Below are 19,653 nucleotides of genomic sequence, written 5' to 3'. Positions count from 1 at the left end.
CAGTGCCCGCCCCTTTATGCATAAAAGCGTAACTGTTCGGGAGCAAACCAGGGTTAATCACTGTGTCGGAATAATTCGCTTCGGGACATATTTTATTTACTCAGTAAAAGCTTATTTTCGCTTCTTCTACTACTGTTTTGTTTTAAACATGTGAATTTAGTGGTTTTATTTGGGACAAAGGTTACCCTACGGAATCGCCAGAGATCTCAACGCTATTCGCTACCGGATTGAACACAGCATGTAAAAGACAGCTAGCAAAATCCGAGCGGCACTCCGACCTAACAAAAGCGGACCGATTTAAAACTTTATTTAGTCCCCAAATCGGGGAGGGACCCCGGCTGGCGTCCATTCGATCCGCCTGTCAACGCACGCGATGTTCCCCTTGGACTCGTCATGGAACATCTCTTTCGCAGGTTGCGGATTCCTGGGCATCTACCATGTTGGTGTCGCCAGCTGCCTGTTGGAGCAGGCTCCGTTCCTGGTGCACAACGCCAAGCACATTTATGGGGCTTCAGCCGGAGCGCTCACCGCCACCGCGCTGGTCACCGGCGTGTGCCTTGGTATGTCACACGATTGTAACTAATCGGCCTCACAATTTATGATGGCTGGCCTCTGGAACTGTTCTAGAGTGCAGTACACGGCTGCTAATCTTTCGAAAGTGAGAACTTCTGCTTGCAAAGTCTGAATTGCATGACGTCCGCATACTGGACACGACTGGAGTGCTACTTTTTTTCTGTTATTGGCCTGTTAGCAGAGTTGGTGAAATATACGTAGTAATTAATAGTAGTACATTGTGTAATAAAGTGCAACAGTTGTTGTGACCTCCAGCCTGTCCCATAAGGGGCAGACTTGTATAACGTAAAGGAAGGTGATCCTCAAATAAAATTACAAATATATTAACGGAGAAGTGGTTAAACCACCCAGGGCACCTTTTCCCATCACTCATTTCATTCACAAAAAGGCAATGAGAAAGCAAAACAAATGTATCTTTTGACTTTCCACTGATAACACTCAAGAAAAAAACATGTGACATCATGCATAACAGCTTTTTAATCACTATGGTTTTGAAATTGTACATAATTGTCTTCTGAATAGTACTGCTCTGGCTTTAAAAACCAATTTCATTCCTTGTCCTGTTGCCTACACAGGAGAAGCTGGTGCCAGTATCATTGAGGTCGCCAAGGAAGCAAGAAAGCGCTTCCTCGGTCCCATGCATCCTTCCTTCAACCTGGTGAAGATCGTGCGCTTCATGTTGCAGCGCACTCTGCCCACTGACTCTCACCAGCTTGCAAACGGGAGGCTGGGAATCTCTCTGACCAGAGTAACAGATGGAGAAAATGTGCTTGTATCTCACTTCAACAACAAGGAGGAGATTGTGCAGGTATGAATGTTAATTAGCTTTATTAATATTAAACTAATGCCAGATTATTAGTCCTTCAGGTTTGGAAGTGTTAATACTGATGTATTAAATTTCTTTTGTTTCCTACAGGCATGTGTTTGCAGTGCCTACATCCCAGTGTATTGTGGCATTATTCCTCCCACACTGCAAGGAGTGGTGAGTAGCATTATGCATGCATGACAAGGGTCAATAGCAATGAATAGCACATTTAAAATGGCCGTACAAGTGTGTATCAATAAATTAGAATGTCATATCATCATAATCAGGATGAGCACAATATCATTATTGTGTGCTGGGTGCTGTTTTTGTTGTAGTAAAAACACATTAGATTTTTTGTGGGTCTTGAACTGGCATTTCTATGAATTTCAATGGGGAAAACGTTTGATATATTTGTTTGGCGTATTACATTTACTTTTATTGCTTATTTTTAGCTCTTCTACTAAAAAGGAAAAGTGCTTTTGTGAATGGCTATGAATGTGCTCAAACAAAACTTCAGGATTTTGTTTCTCATTAATGAGCACATTTGAACTTCTGTGTTTCTCTGGACTCGCTGACAGTAGCACTGAAGTCTTCTACGAAATGTTGCTCAATGACAGCTCCCAGCATTTTCCCCTCTGCAGCTTGTAGCTCGGACTTGTCGGGTCGTTCTGTCCTCTCTTACCCTCTGCGGAGCAGATACTGAGGTCACGCTGATCACATCAGTTGACAAACAGAGCCTGTTTTGATGAGCAACAGTCTCAGTAAAAACATTCATCATAAGAGGAATTAAACTATCTTAGTCCCCCCACCCCCTAAAAAAAAAATACTAACAAAAAAATGCCCAACTGCCTTTTCTTTGAAATTCAGTCTAAATTCAGCATAGCTGTCAAACTAAATCTAAATCTATTTTATTTACCAGTCATGTTTATTTGGCCCAGTTGAGAACAGATTCTCATTTTCAATGCTGACCTGGCTGCACAAAGCAACAAAATGTATTATTTTGGTCTTTTTAAGGGAATTTGCTGATATCATCAAGAAAAGTCATTTGAAGTTTACTGCAGACCTGCTGATGGAGGAAAAAAAATACTTAGATATGTCATTTTGAACCCAACCACCTCATTCTATCATTCAAAGTAAATAGATAGCTTGTCTTTGCAGAACAATAAATCTCAGAACTTTGAAAGAGGCTGGTTGAGAAAAAAGAAAAAAAAAAAAGTGACAAGACATTTGATAGATTTGCTGAGGAATAATCTCTTCGCCGCTGACTGAATCAATTGAATCCATTGTCATCAAAAAAGAGAGAAATAATCGGTGATGCCGGAAACTAAAGCACAATTTGTGTCTGTATTTCTTTTATGCAGCGATACGTCGACGGGGGAATCTCGGACAACTTGCCTCATTATGAGCTAAAGAACACAATCACCGTGTCGCCGTTCTCTGGCGAGAGCGATATCTGTCCGCGAGACACCTCCACCAACATACATGAGCTCCGCTTCACCAACACCAGCATCCAATTCACCCTCACCAACCTTTACAGAATTTCCCGGGCGCTTTTCCCACCTGATCCGATGGTAAGGTCACTTGAAGGCGGCGCCTTTCTCAATCTATGTACACATTCCATGAACGAGAGTGAACTTAATGATTTTGTCGTGTCTAGGTTATGAAAGCCATGTGTAAACAGGGTTATAATGACGCACTGCACTTCCTGAAGAAGAATGGTAGGAATCAACACAATGTGATTTAGAGTTTTGTTTTTCAAGCATCTTCAAAGTTCATTTTGTTAACAAACCTGATATTTCTATTTTTAGGATTGCTCAATTCCGGCGAACCTCACATAGACAGAGCCCTGCTGGCTAACAGAGAAGAGCATCAGGAGCAAGTTGACTACGTTCATGTTGATGTCAACGATGTTGAAGAGGAGGAAAAGATCAATACGGTCGATGGACCGTTGCCCGTTTATCCCTCAATAGAGGAGCACATCATTGTACGCCTTCCGCCAACTCTCCACAAAGGTAACGGAAGCACAAAATCCATGTGTAATTGTTTCAAAAATGCTTTTTGGCAGCTTCTGTGGGTGCTTTTGTACTCAACTGTGCTTCCCTCTGCAGCCCTAATTGAAGCCTGCACAGAGAGAAGGAGCCTAGTGCAGTCGCTTGGCAACCTGCTTCCTTTCAGGATGGCATCTGCCATGATGCTGCCCTACACTCTCCCGCTTGAGTCCGCTTTGTCTTTGACTCTCAGGTACTGCTAGACTTCATCATTGATACATATTGATGTGGACGTTTTTGTGTCGATTTTAATTCGAATGTCTCATGTAGACTTTTAGAGTGGTTGCCAGATGTGCAGGAGGATGTCGGATGGATTCAAGAGCAACTGGTGAAAGTCCTCCATCATGTTTTGCGCCAGGCCTCCAAAAGCATTTCTCAGCATTTTTCCGCCCGGTAGGTGTGCTGTCAACATCCGTGATTTTGTTTGTGTGTAAATTGTTTTGTATGTATGCACAATGTCAGCACTCATTTTGGTCTATTAACAAAAGTGTGCCTTTCGTGATAACCTTTAAATATTTACATTGCGTAATAAGTTCAGTCTCATGCCTTGAAGGCGGCTATGCTATGGGTTGTTTGTTTACTTAGTGTACAGAACCTGTGACAAAACAGATAATTGAGATCTTTACACAAGAAGAAAAACAACTATTGAGGGTGTTTTGTCAAAGCTTAGTCAACAAAAGGAATTGAACACCAATGAACAATATGGACAATGTTCTTTTACAATGTAATTTGCAACAACTCATCTCGTATAAGTCAGCAAACCCGTTCTGTGATTAGCAGACGCTGCGCTGACACGAACAAGCCAATAGATGGCAGTGTTTGGCCTTGGTTTTTGCACCAACTGGTAATTGTTTCTTGCTCACAATTTTACAAATTTTTCATGAAACATTTTGGAAAATAAATGATAACCTATGATTAAAACACGTAGCACATTTTGTCTTGGCATAGGAAATTAATTAAATGATAGGGTTGAATTTTGTGATGCTGTCCTGAAATTTACTACAAGTTAATTGGTAACACGCTGATCTGCACTTTATAGATTCTCCTGTCAGCTGGAGCTGCACCATTACCAGTCGCTCCCATCGCATATCCGCTCCACCGGCCTGTATGCCACCTGGGTAGGTAGCGGCACTCTTTCAGTCCAGGAGATCTTTACACGTCTCGACCAATACAAGAGACAGCTGCTGTCCGGAACGTTTTGCGTCAACATGGATCTGGAAGGAACCTTCCAAACGGGGCCGATGTCGGTGGACAAAAGCTCTGCTTCTTTCCTCCCCGTGGAAGGCTTCCCAACGCACACGGGTGGTGGTCTTAGTGACACCAAAGATGACATGCGGCGCTTTGATTCAGATCTGCCGCTTTTAAATCCTGGTCCACCTCAAACAAATTACTACCAGTTGTCCGGTTGAAAAATCAGATTGTTATTTTGCACTTTAATGATGATTGTAAATGGTAACAATTTACCATGAACACAATGTGTATTGTATACAATTCAAATTAGCTGCGATATGCTCAGAAACGCTCCTTTCCGATGTATTCCGTAAAGTCCAAGACATGTTTATGTATAGAAGATGCAAACTTGAAACGCAAGATACTGTAAACAAAAAACGTACGTGCCATGGTTGATGAGTGTTTACGTTTTCCTGGAATGTGGTTCGACTTGTACGTAAGCATAGGTTAGGGTTTGGAGTTTGGCGTGCAATGTGTAGCATCGGGCTCTTTTGAGACTGTAGGAAGGAAACGGTGAAGTCACCACTCAGCAGAAAGTTACTCCATACATTTTAAGCAAACTGTCAATGCAATAATATGAATTCAACTGTGTTTTGGTTCCAGTCTGTGTAAGTACTGTATGTGAATGAATGGTAATTGATGCACATGTGTATACTATGCATACCAATGTCATATTTGTATCGATAATCTTAAGTGACAACTGTGTACAGCTTTTAGAAACATGATTTAATACATGTTGTAATTCTGGTCTCTTTACCTCTGGTTATTCTATGTGACCTGATTTTAACAAAACACAGAATCAGCTTATTATGAACATGACTTTATCACTGAATTTATTCTGTGATAGTTAATCTACCTATATCGTCTTTACTTCTGTGTGACTGAGCCTCAAATTTATTCAACTCACTTTTATAGTGGGTTTAATGTGTAATTAAATGGACACAGGCTCAAACATTTTGTGACCAACCAATAAACTGGTGTTGTTTACCATAGACAGCTGCAATGACTGTATTCTTGATATCCAGATTACCCACAAATGATGGCGTGAAGTGTGTTCACAGAATGAAGAACAATACACGCACAGTTCTAACCAAATGCCACCAGTGGAGTTTGATTGAAATGATTTCAGAAACGTTATAATATAAATATTCCAGTGATGATGATTCATGACTGTAAAGCACTGGAATAATGACCCCCTTTGTATGCTTTGGAAGACATCCGAGGCAAAAACAAACCTCAATCAAACTTTATGTATGCATTCATACTCTACTAATACTGTTCACAACACTGTTGCATTTGTTTTAATAATCTCAAGCAAATAGGTTCGTTTGCACAGTTTTGTGGAAAATATTTCTCTCCAAAGTGAAATAGAGTATCTGAAACATTGAACAGTTGGAAATGGTCATTGCAGGAGTTACAGGAGGTCATTTGGAAATGGTCATTGCAGGAGTTACAGGAGGTCATTTGGAAATGGTCATTCAACAGGTTACAGGAGGTCATTTGGATAGTGCCTCTTAGGTTCATCCAGAAATTTCCCCTAAAAGCCAAATCTCATTACATTTTTGTTAGTATAGTTTCATTCAAATACGCAATTGTCATACCAATGATGTTCAAACACAAAGTGTAAAATTAACCCCCTGTCCAGGCATCTCTTGGAAAGAATGGTCTCGCATTCAGTAGGTTTTTATTGATCAGCCATAGATCAATGCCAACGTTTGAGTTACGTCCACGAATGATTTATTGCTCTCACAAATCATTACATAATTGTCATCAAACGCTTATCTTGTTGTGCTTTCTTGCATAAGTGTTAGACAATGAGTCACTGATAAGATGAGGGAATCATGGTTGTAAACATGATGATGCTGCCACCTTTCTGCAACATGCTCCTGGGGTAGCTACAGTTCACGTGATAATAATGGCTTCTAGAAATTAGGGGACACTCATTGCTCAAAATGTTGGACTCGTGAGAACTAACCCATCAAATATATTGGATCAGAGGCACAAGCTAACTCCAATTTTACATGAGTTTGAATGTGAATGTGGTTAATTTTGAACACAGTTAATAGAGGGTGTGTACACTCGTGCAAGCACATTATCTCGATTGTTGTTTGGAAGGGAGAAGAACAACTTGTTTGGTTAGTTATGATTGTTGTAGGACACATACATTGCCCTCTGTCATGTTTAGAACGGTGAAGATGCGTTTTTAGCTTTTAATACATTAATTTTTCTCTAAATAAAATAGAACCAAAAAATAATAATAGGAAAATCCAGCTCAATGCGAGAGGACAATTTGCTCATTAAGCTATTGTCTGCCGCAATTCTGATAGGATAGCTACGCCCCTGATTTCAATGGTTGTAATTTTACCGAAATAAAATTGGGTCAGTACTTTTACCAGTCTTTTTAACAGATTTACATCTACGTAAGTACAGAGTGTGTTTTTGCCAATGTTGTTGAGGACACGATCGATTCATTTATTCATCATACTGAAACACAGCGCCACACAACTAGAAAAGTAGAAACGCCCTTTATTATATTTTATGGTTTCCCAGGCGCCTCGAATGCGACACCTGACTGCCACTCAGTCATAAGTTTGTCGTGAAGTTCAACAGCGTCATTTGGGGCGTCTCTCCACCAGGGGGCGCATCCTGGGAGAGCCTCCCTTCCAAGCCCATCCAAGCAACTTCTCCCGCACCATGAGCTGATTTGGTCCGGGACAGACGAGGGAAGATGGCGGCCACTGACCAGTCCCGGTCCGAAGCTGCCAAACAGCGACGGCAAGATCAGCTGCAGCGATGGCTGGGCTCGGAGACGGACCAGACGGAGTCGGAAGCTCGGGATACCGCGAGCAGCTCGGGGACACGTCGGGCGCGGGTCCGCTTCGCCCAGGGAGCCGTGTTTATGGCCGCCTGCTCCGCCGGGGACCGGGAGGAGGTGGCGGCGCTCCTCCGCCAGGGAGCTGACATCAACCACGCCAACGTAGACGGGCTGACAGCGCTCCACCAGGTCTGTCGAGTCACTCTGGAAAATTTGAACGGAGCATTTAAGTAGAAAAACAACGTTTAAAGCGCGTGTTTAGTGTAAAGCGGGGCTAATCGAAACATTTCCGTTAGCCGCTAGTGGCGCATAAACTTCAGTCCATCACATTGTTCCCTTTTGGTTGTGTTTAAAAAAAAAAACTAAAACAAAACTCGTCATTAGCAGCGCCATATGTATTTTTTGCATGGCCACTTTGTCTCACGGTGACGCCTCGAACGACTTGAACGTCACGTTTATAGCAAACATGACAAGTTCCTAATGGACTGTGTTGGCTGATTGGATTCAGTGGCCTGTTTCATCAGCGAACTCAAATTTTCTTAACACTGTTCGCAACGAAATTTGAGAAAACTCAGCATTTATGTGCACTAGCAATGAAGATGGCAGCAAGGACATTTCATCGTTTTGCCTGTCACTCTTCATCACTATTAGAATGGACACACATTTGTGTAACACATTTCAGACCCTTTAGGTTAAATTGAATTAAATTCTTCTCTGGTTTGGAATCAAAAGACCAGAATCTCTTTTTTGCAATACAATATAGGCATCTAAAATCGTGCTCCTCTGTTCTTGAGGCACTCTGGAAATCCTCACTGTCACACAAGCCCCTCAGTGATGCATCGTTTCCCCTATTACTGCCATGCATCATTTCACAAACGCACATTCGCCTTATAAAGTCCCCACACAAGCGTAAAGTTAGCTGTAAAGTTTAAGTGTCTGCATACTCGAAAAGATTGTTCTGGCCTGTGTGGACCCGCTGATGTCATGCTCGGAGTTCAAAGCGGTGTTCCTGCCTCCTGATTGACTTGTATGGTGGAGTTTGTGTGTGCCAACAATATTCCGCAAACGTGCCCTCTTTTGGTTGAGTCACACGTGTCACCCAGTGTGGTCCCCTCCGCTGTCTCCATCCCTTTCACCAAGTGTTGCTCATCAGTTGCCGAGCGACCGGAATTAAATATAGTCGCGCACACTCCAAACTTTCCGTCCCCTTCATCCAAAGCCTTTATGTCTTCTCCGCCATTCCTCTTTCCTCTGCCACCCCCGCCTCCGCCTTCTTCTCCCCCCGCTCCCCAATTCCCCATAGAGGGGACTTTTGGGAGTTCAAGATGAGGAAATGGAAAACTTTTGCTCCAACAGCAGGAGCTGCTGTTGTCCAAGGCGCGTTCCACAATGACTCACTTGATGAACGAGGGAAGGAGTCTGCTGGGAGGCTACGCGTTGCCCCCCTCGTAACGCACAATGGTGCCTGCCCACAAGTACCCTCTGTTCATTTAGCCAGCCTGATTACTCACACTGCCGCCCATCTGGAGCTCTTTTTATTTGATACAGAGAACTGGCGGGCTTGATTGGAAGTATAAATTAGGACGAAGGCTTGCGACAGCTTTGTGATTTAGTCTAAAAGCAAAGCCTCTTAGGTGGCTTAAGACGGCCTGATGGGCAAGATTCATCGTGGCTGCGGTGAGAAGCTACTAAAGAGCAACAGTGGAACAGCGGGGGGTGCTCACGTCCAGTGATTCTCCAAATGTGGGTCGCTGACAGATGTGACATTTACTTCAACTTGTTAAAACACATTCTATAAAGCAATTTATTGGCTTCAACATCTCATTGTCATGTAAAGCACTTATCAAATCACAAAGGCTGTTCACGACTTGCCAGGGCGACAACACGGCTTTCGAATGACCGCTTTTAGACTCATTTTGGCCTTTTGCCTCGTGCTTTTTGAGGGCTGACAACACATGGAGTCAACTAAAACTCAAGACTGCCAGCCACTGAAGCCAGACTGCATGGATTGTCGCCATTGTTACATGACTCAGATTTGTGAAATGCTGACAGAATGTTACGTGGCAAAAAAAAAAAAGTAAATCCCATCAAACGCATTCAACAGATGTTGAGACACTTTATTCTAATCAATGGAATTGCAATTCAGTGATGACATTTCCTCTGTTATTGACCCTTTGGGCAGTCAAAATGTGCAAAAGCGTTTCCAGACGATTTTTGGTTCGAGGCCAGGCATTTGGATTTGTAAAGCACATTTCAGATACAAGACAATTCAAGGTACTATAAAAAAAATAAAAAGATTGTAGAACGGGGCTTTTCAAAAAAAAAAAAAGACAGGAATTAAAGGTCTAAACGTCTAATGAACATTAAAACCTTGCGTTTGGAACCTGAATTTTATGTCGTTCGATATGATGGCAAATAAACAAAAAAAAGAGCAGATATAAAGATGGCGTGTGAAAAGTTAGAGTGCAGTGTGATTTTAAATCTGATTTCCAGCAACTAATAGAAAACTCTCCAACGTTAGGGCAACTTGTCACCAACAAATTGATTTTTACAGTAGATTGAATGCATCTACTGTTTTTCAAGTTGAAGTGACAAGTAACATGGCAGTTTAAAGTCTCAACCGTATGAAGTTCTTCATTGTGTTGAGCTCAGGAAAAACAGTGACATCGATTTGCATAATCACTCGTGCCACATGCTCTTTTGCAATGCACTCGAGGCCTTTTTGCAGCTCACTTTTCTGGAAGTAGACAGTTTGTGTTGAAAGATGATTTTCATAGATTGCTGTTCCTTTTTGTTTTCTAACAACAAAGCAAAATGTCCTCTTGACCAACACGCGCTGACACGTTCTTCCGAATGAAGCATTTTGTCTGTTTGCCCCTCTGGCAGGCCTGTATCGACGAGAACGCAGAGATGGTTCAGTTTCTAGTGGAGAGCGGAAGCAACGTCAACACGGGCGACAACGAGGGCTGGACCCCCCTGCACGCCGCGGCATCTTGTGGCTTCATCCAGATCGCCAAGTGAGCTCTGGAACCATTTTAGTCGGTCCACGTCAGCGTGGAGGACTTCCTTTCCAGGCAGTCGGTCCTGATGAGCTCCACACATGGGTTTGTATGTGTGTGTGTCTCTTTGAAGGTACTTGATAGAATGCGGTGCCCACGTCGGAGCGGTGAACAGCGAAGGGGAACTTCCTCTCGACGTGGCCACGGAGGATCCCATGGAGAGACTGCTGAAAGCAGAAATCAAAAAGCAAGGTGATGTGCTGACATAATACCGTATTGTTGTGAAGACATAAAAATCATAAAAGCTTTTTGACAATGATACCCAAAATATTTGCTGTGTGACGTGTTGAAGTTTTGTGCCAGTCTACAAATTGTGTGATGGCTTGCATCTGAGTGCTGTTAACTTTTGATGGAATATAAAATGGTGGCGGGTACATTTGGGATTGATTTGCCCTGCTTAAGAATCCATTCAGACTACAAAAAGTAGAAGATGGCAGTTCATATTTTTGAGGGAGTTGTCACTCTATCCAGATGCTAACTGTTGGCAGCACAAATACTCAATACCAGTTGAACTGAGCAGCATTTAGCCAGGAGTTTCTGTCATAACTAGCCTCGCTGTTATTTCATAATACATATATGTATTATTATTTGGGTCATAGCAGCTCAGTTTGTAAAGACTTGCCTGTCAGTCTGAATGTTGGACTGCTGTTGTGGGCCAAAAATAGAAATTAAGTCTGGCTATTGTGGAAAAAAAGTTGTTTTTATGAATTATCTGGGATGCAACTGCAGCCCCCAGGCGCTGTTACTTTATTTGTCCCCTGCTGACACAGCCACAGACAAGGGAATTGGTTTTGCGTGGTGTGATACATCTTGTCGGTAAATACGACACAGAATTTCCCGTCAGGACATCAAAATTTGCTAGAGTCAATTTTCTGCAAGTTGAAATAGTCTGGCTAGAAATGAATGGACTCGGTCAACGCTTGAATTTAATTGCGCGCTCGTGTTCACGTCACAGGAATTGATGTGGACCAGGCCCGAAAAGAAGAAGAGCGTATCATGCTTCAGGATGCCAAGGCCATGCGAGACGGCGGCGACACTCTGACCCCTCACCCAAACACCAAGGCAACAGCTCTGCATGTTGCAGCGGCCAAAGGCTACATCCAAGTTTTAAAGTGAGAATCTGATCGTGCCGCTCAAAACATATTTTTTGCCCCACGGAGTTCTTCATGTGTTTCTTGTCTCACGTGGACCAGGGTGCTGTTACAATGTGGGGTGGATACGGACTGCCGGGATGTGGATGGCTGGACGCCGCTCCATGCAGCAGCTCACTGGGGTCAGGAGGAGGTGTGCACGCTGCTTGCCGACCACATGTGCGACATGAGTGCCGTCAACAACGTGGTGAGCAGTTTACAAACAATCCCACTCGCCATTAACCGCGTGACGCGCTTAGCCTTTGCTGAGGATCCACCCCGCGCTGTGAATGTCCTTGTAGGGCCAAACACCTTTAGATGTTGCTGATGAGAACCTCGTGGACACACTGGAGGAGCTGCAGAAGAAACAGAATGCTGTGAGTGTGCCCGCGCGCAGGCGACACAACTCTTATTCTGTCAGATGAAACTGATATGACTGATAATGCGAGAGCTCTGAATGTCCTCTTGTGTTTATGTGTGTTTATATTCCTCTTCAGCTACGCAGCGAGAAAGAGAAGCAGACTCCTGTCATCGAGACCAGCCTGCAAATCTCCACTGTACCCGTACGCACACGCAGGTCAGTGCCAATTGTCTGTCAGCTTGTCGCCGCGGCGTTATGCGGGCAACGGCCCTAAGATGAACCCGAGTAACGAATGGCGTTCTCATCGGCCTCCAGTGTAGGTCCGCATGCACAAGTAATGAGATCCAATACAAGAGCTGTAGCAGAAAGAATGTTTCTCCCAATCGATATGTTTTGATTGATTGGGTATTGATCAAGCAATATGTGCGTATGATTCATGTGTGCAAACCAAAACGTCACAAACCGAGGTAACATCACTCCTTGATATGAATGGGAATGCGGTTAATCCATTCTAGTCCTACAACAGTTATATTTGCCCCTTTTTTTTTTTATTCAAATAAAATCTCTACAGCATAGAAATAAATTGGGATGCACTTAATTATGAGTTTATACCGCTGCGTTTACTGACCAAGCTTTCACATTGCAGTATGGCTGTTTAGTTTCACGTACTGCATCCACTAAAGGAGGATTTTTGTTTTCCTCTTGTCTCTTTTTTGTGTGCACCAATATTAAGTGTATTTTTGGGCGCTGAAAAAAGCGCTGAACAAAATTAAACGTGACCCACATCAGACCATAATAAAGGAGGATTAAGGCCACATACAAAAGGCTGACCTACATTGGATTAGCATATTTAATAAACAAATGATGAAGAACATTAAAATTGGATGGCAACTGATGTTGGGTTCACTCAGATTTGAGCGACTTTTCAAGCACAGCCGGCTTTCTAAATTACAAGACTACTGTGGGGGGTTTTTAACGCTTCAAACTTGATAAGCGCTATGATTTGTCATCACTGGCTGACGTATGTGGCACGGCATCTTCCCATATTTATCGTATCACATTTCATGTGAACGTGAACATGCACACAAGCCTGGCTTGACTTCGTGCTAACCACAGTTGTAACAGTGCTTTACCATGAAGGTGTTTAGCTGAGTCAGCTAAGATCTCATGAACAGGTTGAACTTGCTTTGTCGTGCGGGCCTCTCAAAGTCATCCAACTCACGACCTGCATGCAGTGCATCGGGAAGGTTTTCACAGCGTCTCACTTTTTGGAATATGTTGATCCTTTAGTTGCTTGTTCCAGTGTGTGTTTACAATCGTGTTGATTTTTATATTGGCATAAAATGTCTCCGTATGATTACAAATATAAACTGCAATGTCTGTCACTGGATTTAGGCAAATTATCTGCTTCTACAGTACTTGGCGCTACTAGACTACTCTCGTCAGTCTTTACAAGTAAAGTCATCAATGTTGAATAAGATTTTGTTGAATAAGAATTGCAGATATTGTCCAGGAGGTGTACTTGTGGTCGCCGAGTGACGTTACATTTTGCGGTTAACTGACTTAAGTCTCCACATGTTGATTGGTGTGTGTAGGTGTGTGTGTGCTCCTTGTAATTGGCCGCACATGCAATTGATTAGCCGTCTGCATGCCACCTGTCTCTCCACTCGCTCAGGACTTCAATCTCGCGCATGAGCAGCAAGGAAAAAATCGGCCTCCATGAGCGCGAGAAGCACCCGCCGCCTGCCTTGCGGAGCAGCCCCGCCGAGGACGAGGAAGAAGAAGGCCAGACCTCACGCGGCCAGTCGCAAAGTCAACCCAAAGCCTCCAGCAGCTCCAGCTCGGAGGAGGAGAGCGAATCGGAGAGCGACGCGGAGTCTGGTGAGAAAAAGTGGAGGGAATTGTTTCGCATGAGATTTGGATCATCCCTGACTTTTTTTTTTTGCTCGGCCGCAGAGAAAGCAAAAAACCGAGAGATTATAAACAACTTGAACAACAAACGCAACACCGGCGGCCTCCTTCCTACCTCCATGCCTGCAGGCACCGCTGCAAACCAAGTCAAAAAGGTAAAGTCATTTATATTCTGTGTATTTTGCACGGATAAGGGAAATGATCCTTGTAAAGCTCACAGCATTTGTGGTTGGCATTTTTGGTTCACCACCAGTGGTTCAAGTTTGGCTTTAATTTCATGAAAACAAGGACTCAAATAGACTGAATTGAAAGTAACCCTCAACCAAGCATTTTCCAGATTTCAAAATGTTTTGCTGCATACAGAAACAACATTTTGTGTTCCCTGTAACGGTTCATGTCCTACTGATTACCAGGAACCGGGCAAACCCGTAGCCACTGAGGCCCCAGGTTCGTGGAGAACATCACTGAGGAAGGCAGGCAGCTCGGTGACTCTGGGCTCAGCTGGATTGTCGGACTCCATCCCGGACCAAAACAAGCCTCCAGAGTCAGGCCTGGGGATGACCCGCTCGGCCTCCAGTCCTCGTCTGAGCTCCGAGACTGACCCCAAGGTACCAAGCCCAGACTCTGTCTTTTTCCATCTATGCACTCTGATCTTATTTTGTGAATGCATCATCTGGTCTTCACAGGAACCAAGACTTGCCCGGGTTCCTCCTATTCCCACAAGGAGGCTCTTTAGTATTCCAGATAGTAGTTCGGACAACTCCAACAGGTGACTGTTTTCACGCTTACCTGCATTTGTGACCAGCATGCTTTTCTCACCGCGTTCACCTCGTCCCTGTCAGTTGGCTGAGTCGTAGCTCGTCCTACACCCGTCGCCTTCACAGCCAATCAGGGAATGATCTCACTAGCTTCAACCCCTGTTTGCCTCGCAGGTTGGTCACGAACACCCACCCTGTGTTTGTGTGCAATGTTTGTGCTTATTTTGTAAGTGTTGCATCTTATTGTGGGCTGCAGTGGAGAGGTCTTACTATTATTATTTTTTTATGGCACAGCTCTTCTTATGGAAGGAGACTTGATGAAGCCAGTGTGAACTCAGGTAGTACAGGAACAAGCACATCTGGACTCAGTCGCCTTAACAGTGCTTTGGCACAGAGGTGTGTATTCACTCTTTCTTAGGACACTTCAATTCCCACCCAGAAATCGATGCATCTTTCAGTCCTTTTTATTTTCGACTGAAAACATTAGCGTTAGTCTTTGTGGTGTAAGCTGAAATTATCCCCCCCACCCCCTCTTGAGGTGCTCAGAAAATAATTGGACTGACACTCGTAACTATTAAACCCATGTGTGTGATCAATTGATCACTGTGATTGTGATGTGAAACAGAACAAGAGCCAATTTAGAAGCCACCTGAAGCATGTGCTGTCGCCACACACAGAGAGAAACAATGAATAGTGGTGAATGTTTCATCTTTCAACTCATTTGCCACAATTTAAAAAAAGACAATTTTCAATCGGGATAGACAGAAGTCACGACACAAGCTAACAACCAGTTAGCTACTTTAATTTCTTGTACCCAACCTCCCCCAGTGGTACAGATGCCCTGTGGCATCATGCTGCCTCCCAAAGGTCAGTCTGGGTATTGCGACATTGCACAATGTGTGTGCATGGTGACTGATGATGATCTTCAAATTAGGGCAGTAAGCATTGTGATTTTTTTTTTTTTTTTAAGGGTTGTTATTGTAAACAATAATCACTTAAAATTCAAGATAGTTTTGTGTGTACTTGTACTGTAATTTTTATATCTGAAATGACCTTATAATTGGGATTTACAGCACCACCTGTTGTTTTATTGTGCTTGAGTCATGTGTATATAGTTGGACTAAGCTCAAATCCTCTACCTCATCATGATATCTTAACGTTTTTATTATTTTTAGACTTCCTCAAGAACAGACGAAGAAGGATCTGTCGACGTTGGACACCAGTTCCAACTCTCAGAACACAACCGGCCCTGAATCAGAGACCAAGCAGCGGCGCAAGTGAGTCACCACACTAATCTCAATCATAATGTTCTCTGTGTTATGTTGACCTTTTAACTTGATTTTGCCATATTTAGGTCCTACCTGACACCAGTTCGGGATGAAGAGGCAGAGGCACAGAGAAAAGCTCGCTCGCGGCACGCTCGCCAGTCTCGTCGCTCTACTCAGGTACGATGCGGCTCAAGAGTTGACAGGATGAACGACGGCTGTGGAGTCTTATGCCAATGTCGCGCTGTGATTGAAAGGGGGTGACGCTGACAGATCTGCAGGAAGCTGAGAAGACAATGAAGACCATGAAGCAAGACAACAAAACAAGAGAAAAGGAGGAGGATGAGAAGGAAAAAGAGAAAGAAGCAAAGTCTAAGAAGGGAGAGGAAGGGGTGAGCTGCTTTTCTTGTTGCAGGCTTGCGTATGATGCTGCTTTTCGTGTCATCATATGAGCTTATAATGCCATTAAAATTTCAAATCTGCAGGAGGTGAGCTGGAGGTCTCGAATAGCAAGCCTGCAGAAGTCCGACCTGCTGGGACTCACGCAGCCCGCCGGCACCCCGCGGCCTCAGACCACCGATGGGAGAAGTAGATGTCTCCACTTATCTTTCCTAACAGCTCAAATTGCTGCTGGTCTTTTTTTTTTTTTTTTTTTTTTTTTGACTAACTAAAATGAAGCAGCATTTTTTTTTTTTCCACCTCTTATCTGCAGCCTTTGCGGTTTTAAAATTGCAATCTTCTACATTGCGATGTCAAATTGAATTTGATTAATTGGTCAGCTCCATAAAGTCGTTTTCTTTAAACAACTGGCTTTTTTCCAGCGACTGAGGCCACCGCCGGGGAAAGCGAGACAGAGCGATGGGCCCAGGAGCGCAGGGAGAGGAGACAAGCCCGAGCCAGGAGGAAGGCCCAGAGGAGCGGGGAGGTATATTTAGTTCTGGATAGAATAGAAAAGATAAAAACACCTGGGGGAGGCTTTACTGAAAAACACTGTCTCATCTCAAGCTTGATGACAATGATCCCAGCGGGGAGGAAGAATTCTCAAGCAGCCGGCTGAATCTGCAGGTGCGTGTGCTTTATTTGCCGACTCGAAGGAGCCGTAACCAAAGACGGCGCTCATAACTTGTCGACCTGTCTCCTCTGTTTACAGTCAGACCAGCTCTTGGGTTCCAGGTATGACTCATACTTTTGACATGTTTCCTCCTTCTGTCACCACTACAATAGATGCGTCTCTGAATTTCACGCAGGTCCAGTGCGCATTGCAATGAGGGCGGCGAGAGCAAGGATTTCAAAAAGGTCAGCAGACAAGTTATTTTTTTGTCTCGCACGCTTTTTCATGTTTGTTATAAATATGTCTCGTTTGCTTACGGTCGCAGCTTTTTGAGGAGGTGACCAGAGAAAACAGCCAGCTGCAGTCTCAGCTGCAGGACACACAGAGGATTGTCAGTCAGACCAGGCTGGATCTCGAAAAGGCCACGCAGGTGCAAATGCACAAAATGCACACCCACGCGGTTTAAATACAATCTCTCTCAAATCAAAAAGCCGCTTTTGGTCTTACTAGTTTGTCACAATGCTAAGTCGCTAAATGCGTTTCAACAGAATTGGTTTTATATATTTTATGCATGTGAATTCCTCAATTAATCTGATCAGTGCAGTGATCCCATTGTGCTCTGGCTTTTTTCCGTTCCAGAGACAAGAGCGCTTGACTGACTGTTCAGCCCTGCTGGACCTCGAGAGAAAGGTAAAAGCGTCTTCATTATTTTGCGTCCTTCCTCTGCCTCACTACTGCCACTCGCACGATTGACCGCCACCTCTCCCAAAACCACTTGGCATCACTCGCTCCCACTCAACTTTCACACTCCCTCATCACTTCCACTCCCCTCCTTCCGTGTTCCCTCAACACTGTAGGACCGCAGGATGCTGGAGCGGCGAATGGCAGAGCTGGAGGAGGAGCATAAGGTGAGCACTAGTGTGCGCTTTGCATGTCGCCACTTGGTTAGCTTTGCTTTTAGCGTGTGCCGTTTGGCACCTGACTGGAAGAGCCCAAGTGTATTTGAGATCCATCCTGAAGTTTCACCCAAAAGCTGAAAAGTCTGACTTTGTGTCCTCCCAACCATCAGGTTCTAGTTGACCTGAGAGCAGACAACCAGCGACTTAAAGATGAGAACGGAGCCTTAATCCGCGTCATCAGCAAACTTTCCAAATAGTCTGAGACGGGACGAGCCACAGAAAGCGGGGACTCTTCTTCTCCTCTGCCTCCTTCCTTCCTTCAATTCCTCCACACACATTCCTCCCAAAGCCAAAGAGCAAGAGAAGGGGGGGCAGCCAAATGTTGACTTGGCTTGTGATGCCTTTCAAACAGCTGTAGTGGCTTTTCTGTGCCTTGTTGTCTGTCACAGGAAGAAGCATTTTGGCGTTTGACCGGTCAGGCCAAAATCTTCATGTTAAAGCCCACGTGCACGCGCTTAAGTGCGCGCTCTTATACGTCTTGGATGGTGCATGAGGCCAATTGGTCTTGAATCTCCCACTTGGTATTTAATTTTTTTGTGAACACATTTGCGTCACACATTCACAAGTTTTATCTTGCTGGCCGTCCTGATCTTGTGTTAACAAGCAGGAAAGGTTTGATTTGTTTGTTTTTTTATCAAGATTCAGCCAAAAGCGGTCGTCTCACTACATGCAAGTATTTGAACCCACCTACCTCTCCACCTGTGCACCCTCCCTTGCCCCAAATTATTTTTACATTTTTTTGACCACACATACACACTCCATGCTCGGAAATGAAAAGACCACCAAACCAGGTCATGGCACTTTACCCTCTGTAAAGCAATGATAAAACAACAAAATTGCTGTTCAGTTGAAGCCTGTTAAGCTATGAATGTTTTTTTTTTATCATTGATAAAAATATAAATGTCATAGTTTTTCATTGTAAATTTCTCTTTTCAAGGGGAACAGTTTTGTATATTACATGTGTATAAATATTAGTCGACTAATACCCTTTTTGAAGTCAACTGCCATGTAGCCTTCTTTCACATGTTGGTTTTCTAATATATTAAAATGGATGTCTGCACCCCAAAAGAAATATAGTGCCTGTTTGAAATGTGGATTGAAAATACTACAGAATTGCAATGGAATTTAGTAATTATATTGCCTACGCTCTCTGCGTTGTTCTGAACATGAGGCTTGGTGTCATCAATGCTTGGTTGCATGAAGATCTGTCCGTTTTGATCTCACATGAGAGCAAACTAACGGACCACTGTCCTCCAGGCTAGACAACAAGCAGAGCTCCTAATAAGGAAGGAGCTCACTGTAAATATCCCGAAGGTCTGAGAAAGGCAGGGGAGCAGGGAGGAAGAGGGAAGCGGATGGATCGTGGCCTTATATGGACAAAGCACTGCTTTTCCCAGGGTTTGTGCTGCTGACCTTCCCTACGGCTTGATGCCAGACGCAGCTCCTTGACGCCCCCAAGAGGGGCAAAGTAGTAGTTGCTCAGGTCGATCAGTTGATATCGGTGTGTATGCCTTTTTTTTTTTTTTTTTTTTTTTTTTTTTTTTTGATGCTCTTATGCACAAACAAGTCACAGTTGGTTGAACGTTTTGCGTATTATCTCACTAAGCCTCATGGTCACTGATAAAGTGGAATTTCTTCCAGGTCACTTCCCATGCACCGGGTTCAGCAAAAAAAAAAAAGTTTTGGTA

General features: G+C 43.8%; 2 protein-coding genes across 4 annotated transcripts; both read left to right on the top strand.

Moving 5' to 3' along the window:
* Positions 1–26: 26 nt before the first annotated feature.
* pnpla2 (patatin-like phospholipase domain containing 2) lies at positions 27–5,650 on the top strand. The gene is made up of 9 exons (XM_037253611.1): positions 27–560; positions 1,149–1,381; positions 1,490–1,555; positions 2,740–2,949; positions 3,036–3,096; positions 3,187–3,390; positions 3,487–3,619; positions 3,697–3,819; positions 4,466–5,650. The coding sequence occupies exons 1-9, from the start codon at positions 374–376 to the stop codon at positions 4,833–4,835; spliced, it is 1,587 nt and encodes a 528-aa protein (XP_037109506.1). The 5' UTR covers positions 27–373; the 3' UTR covers positions 4,836–5,650.
* A 1,583-nt stretch (positions 5,651–7,233) lies between these two features.
* Positions 7,234–19,037, top strand: zmp:0000001167 (protein phosphatase 1 regulatory subunit 12A). 3 transcript variants are annotated; one of them, XM_037253532.1, is made up of 25 exons: positions 7,235–7,660; positions 10,358–10,488; positions 10,604–10,722; positions 11,486–11,642; positions 11,724–11,868; positions 11,963–12,037; positions 12,158–12,237; positions 13,697–13,902; positions 13,978–14,087; positions 14,346–14,540; positions 14,619–14,701; positions 14,775–14,864; positions 14,985–15,086; positions 15,866–15,967; positions 16,045–16,135; positions 16,213–16,347; positions 16,441–16,543; positions 16,777–16,880; positions 16,961–17,020; positions 17,106–17,128; positions 17,203–17,251; positions 17,332–17,436; positions 17,646–17,696; positions 17,864–17,914; positions 18,076–19,037. In XM_037253532.1, exons 1-25 carry the CDS (start codon positions 7,385–7,387, stop codon positions 18,160–18,162), a joined length of 2,730 nt encoding a protein of 909 aa, XP_037109427.1. In that variant the 5' UTR covers positions 7,235–7,384; the 3' UTR covers positions 18,163–19,037. The 3 variants fall into 3 exon arrangements, with proteins under 3 accessions (XP_037109429.1, XP_037109428.1, XP_037109427.1); XM_037253534.1 differs by lacking the exon at positions 14,775–14,864 and having other exon boundaries at positions 7,234–7,660; XM_037253533.1 differs by lacking the exon at positions 17,864–17,914 and having other exon boundaries at positions 7,234–7,660.
* The last annotated feature ends 616 nt before the right edge of the window (positions 19,038–19,653 follow it).

The sequence above is a fragment of the Syngnathus acus genome, chromosome 6, assembly GCF_901709675.1.
Source record: "Syngnathus acus chromosome 6, fSynAcu1.2, whole genome shotgun sequence".
Taxonomy (NCBI): Eukaryota; Metazoa; Chordata; class Actinopteri; order Syngnathiformes; family Syngnathidae; genus Syngnathus; species Syngnathus acus.
This window is presented reverse-complemented; position numbering and strand designations above follow the sequence as displayed.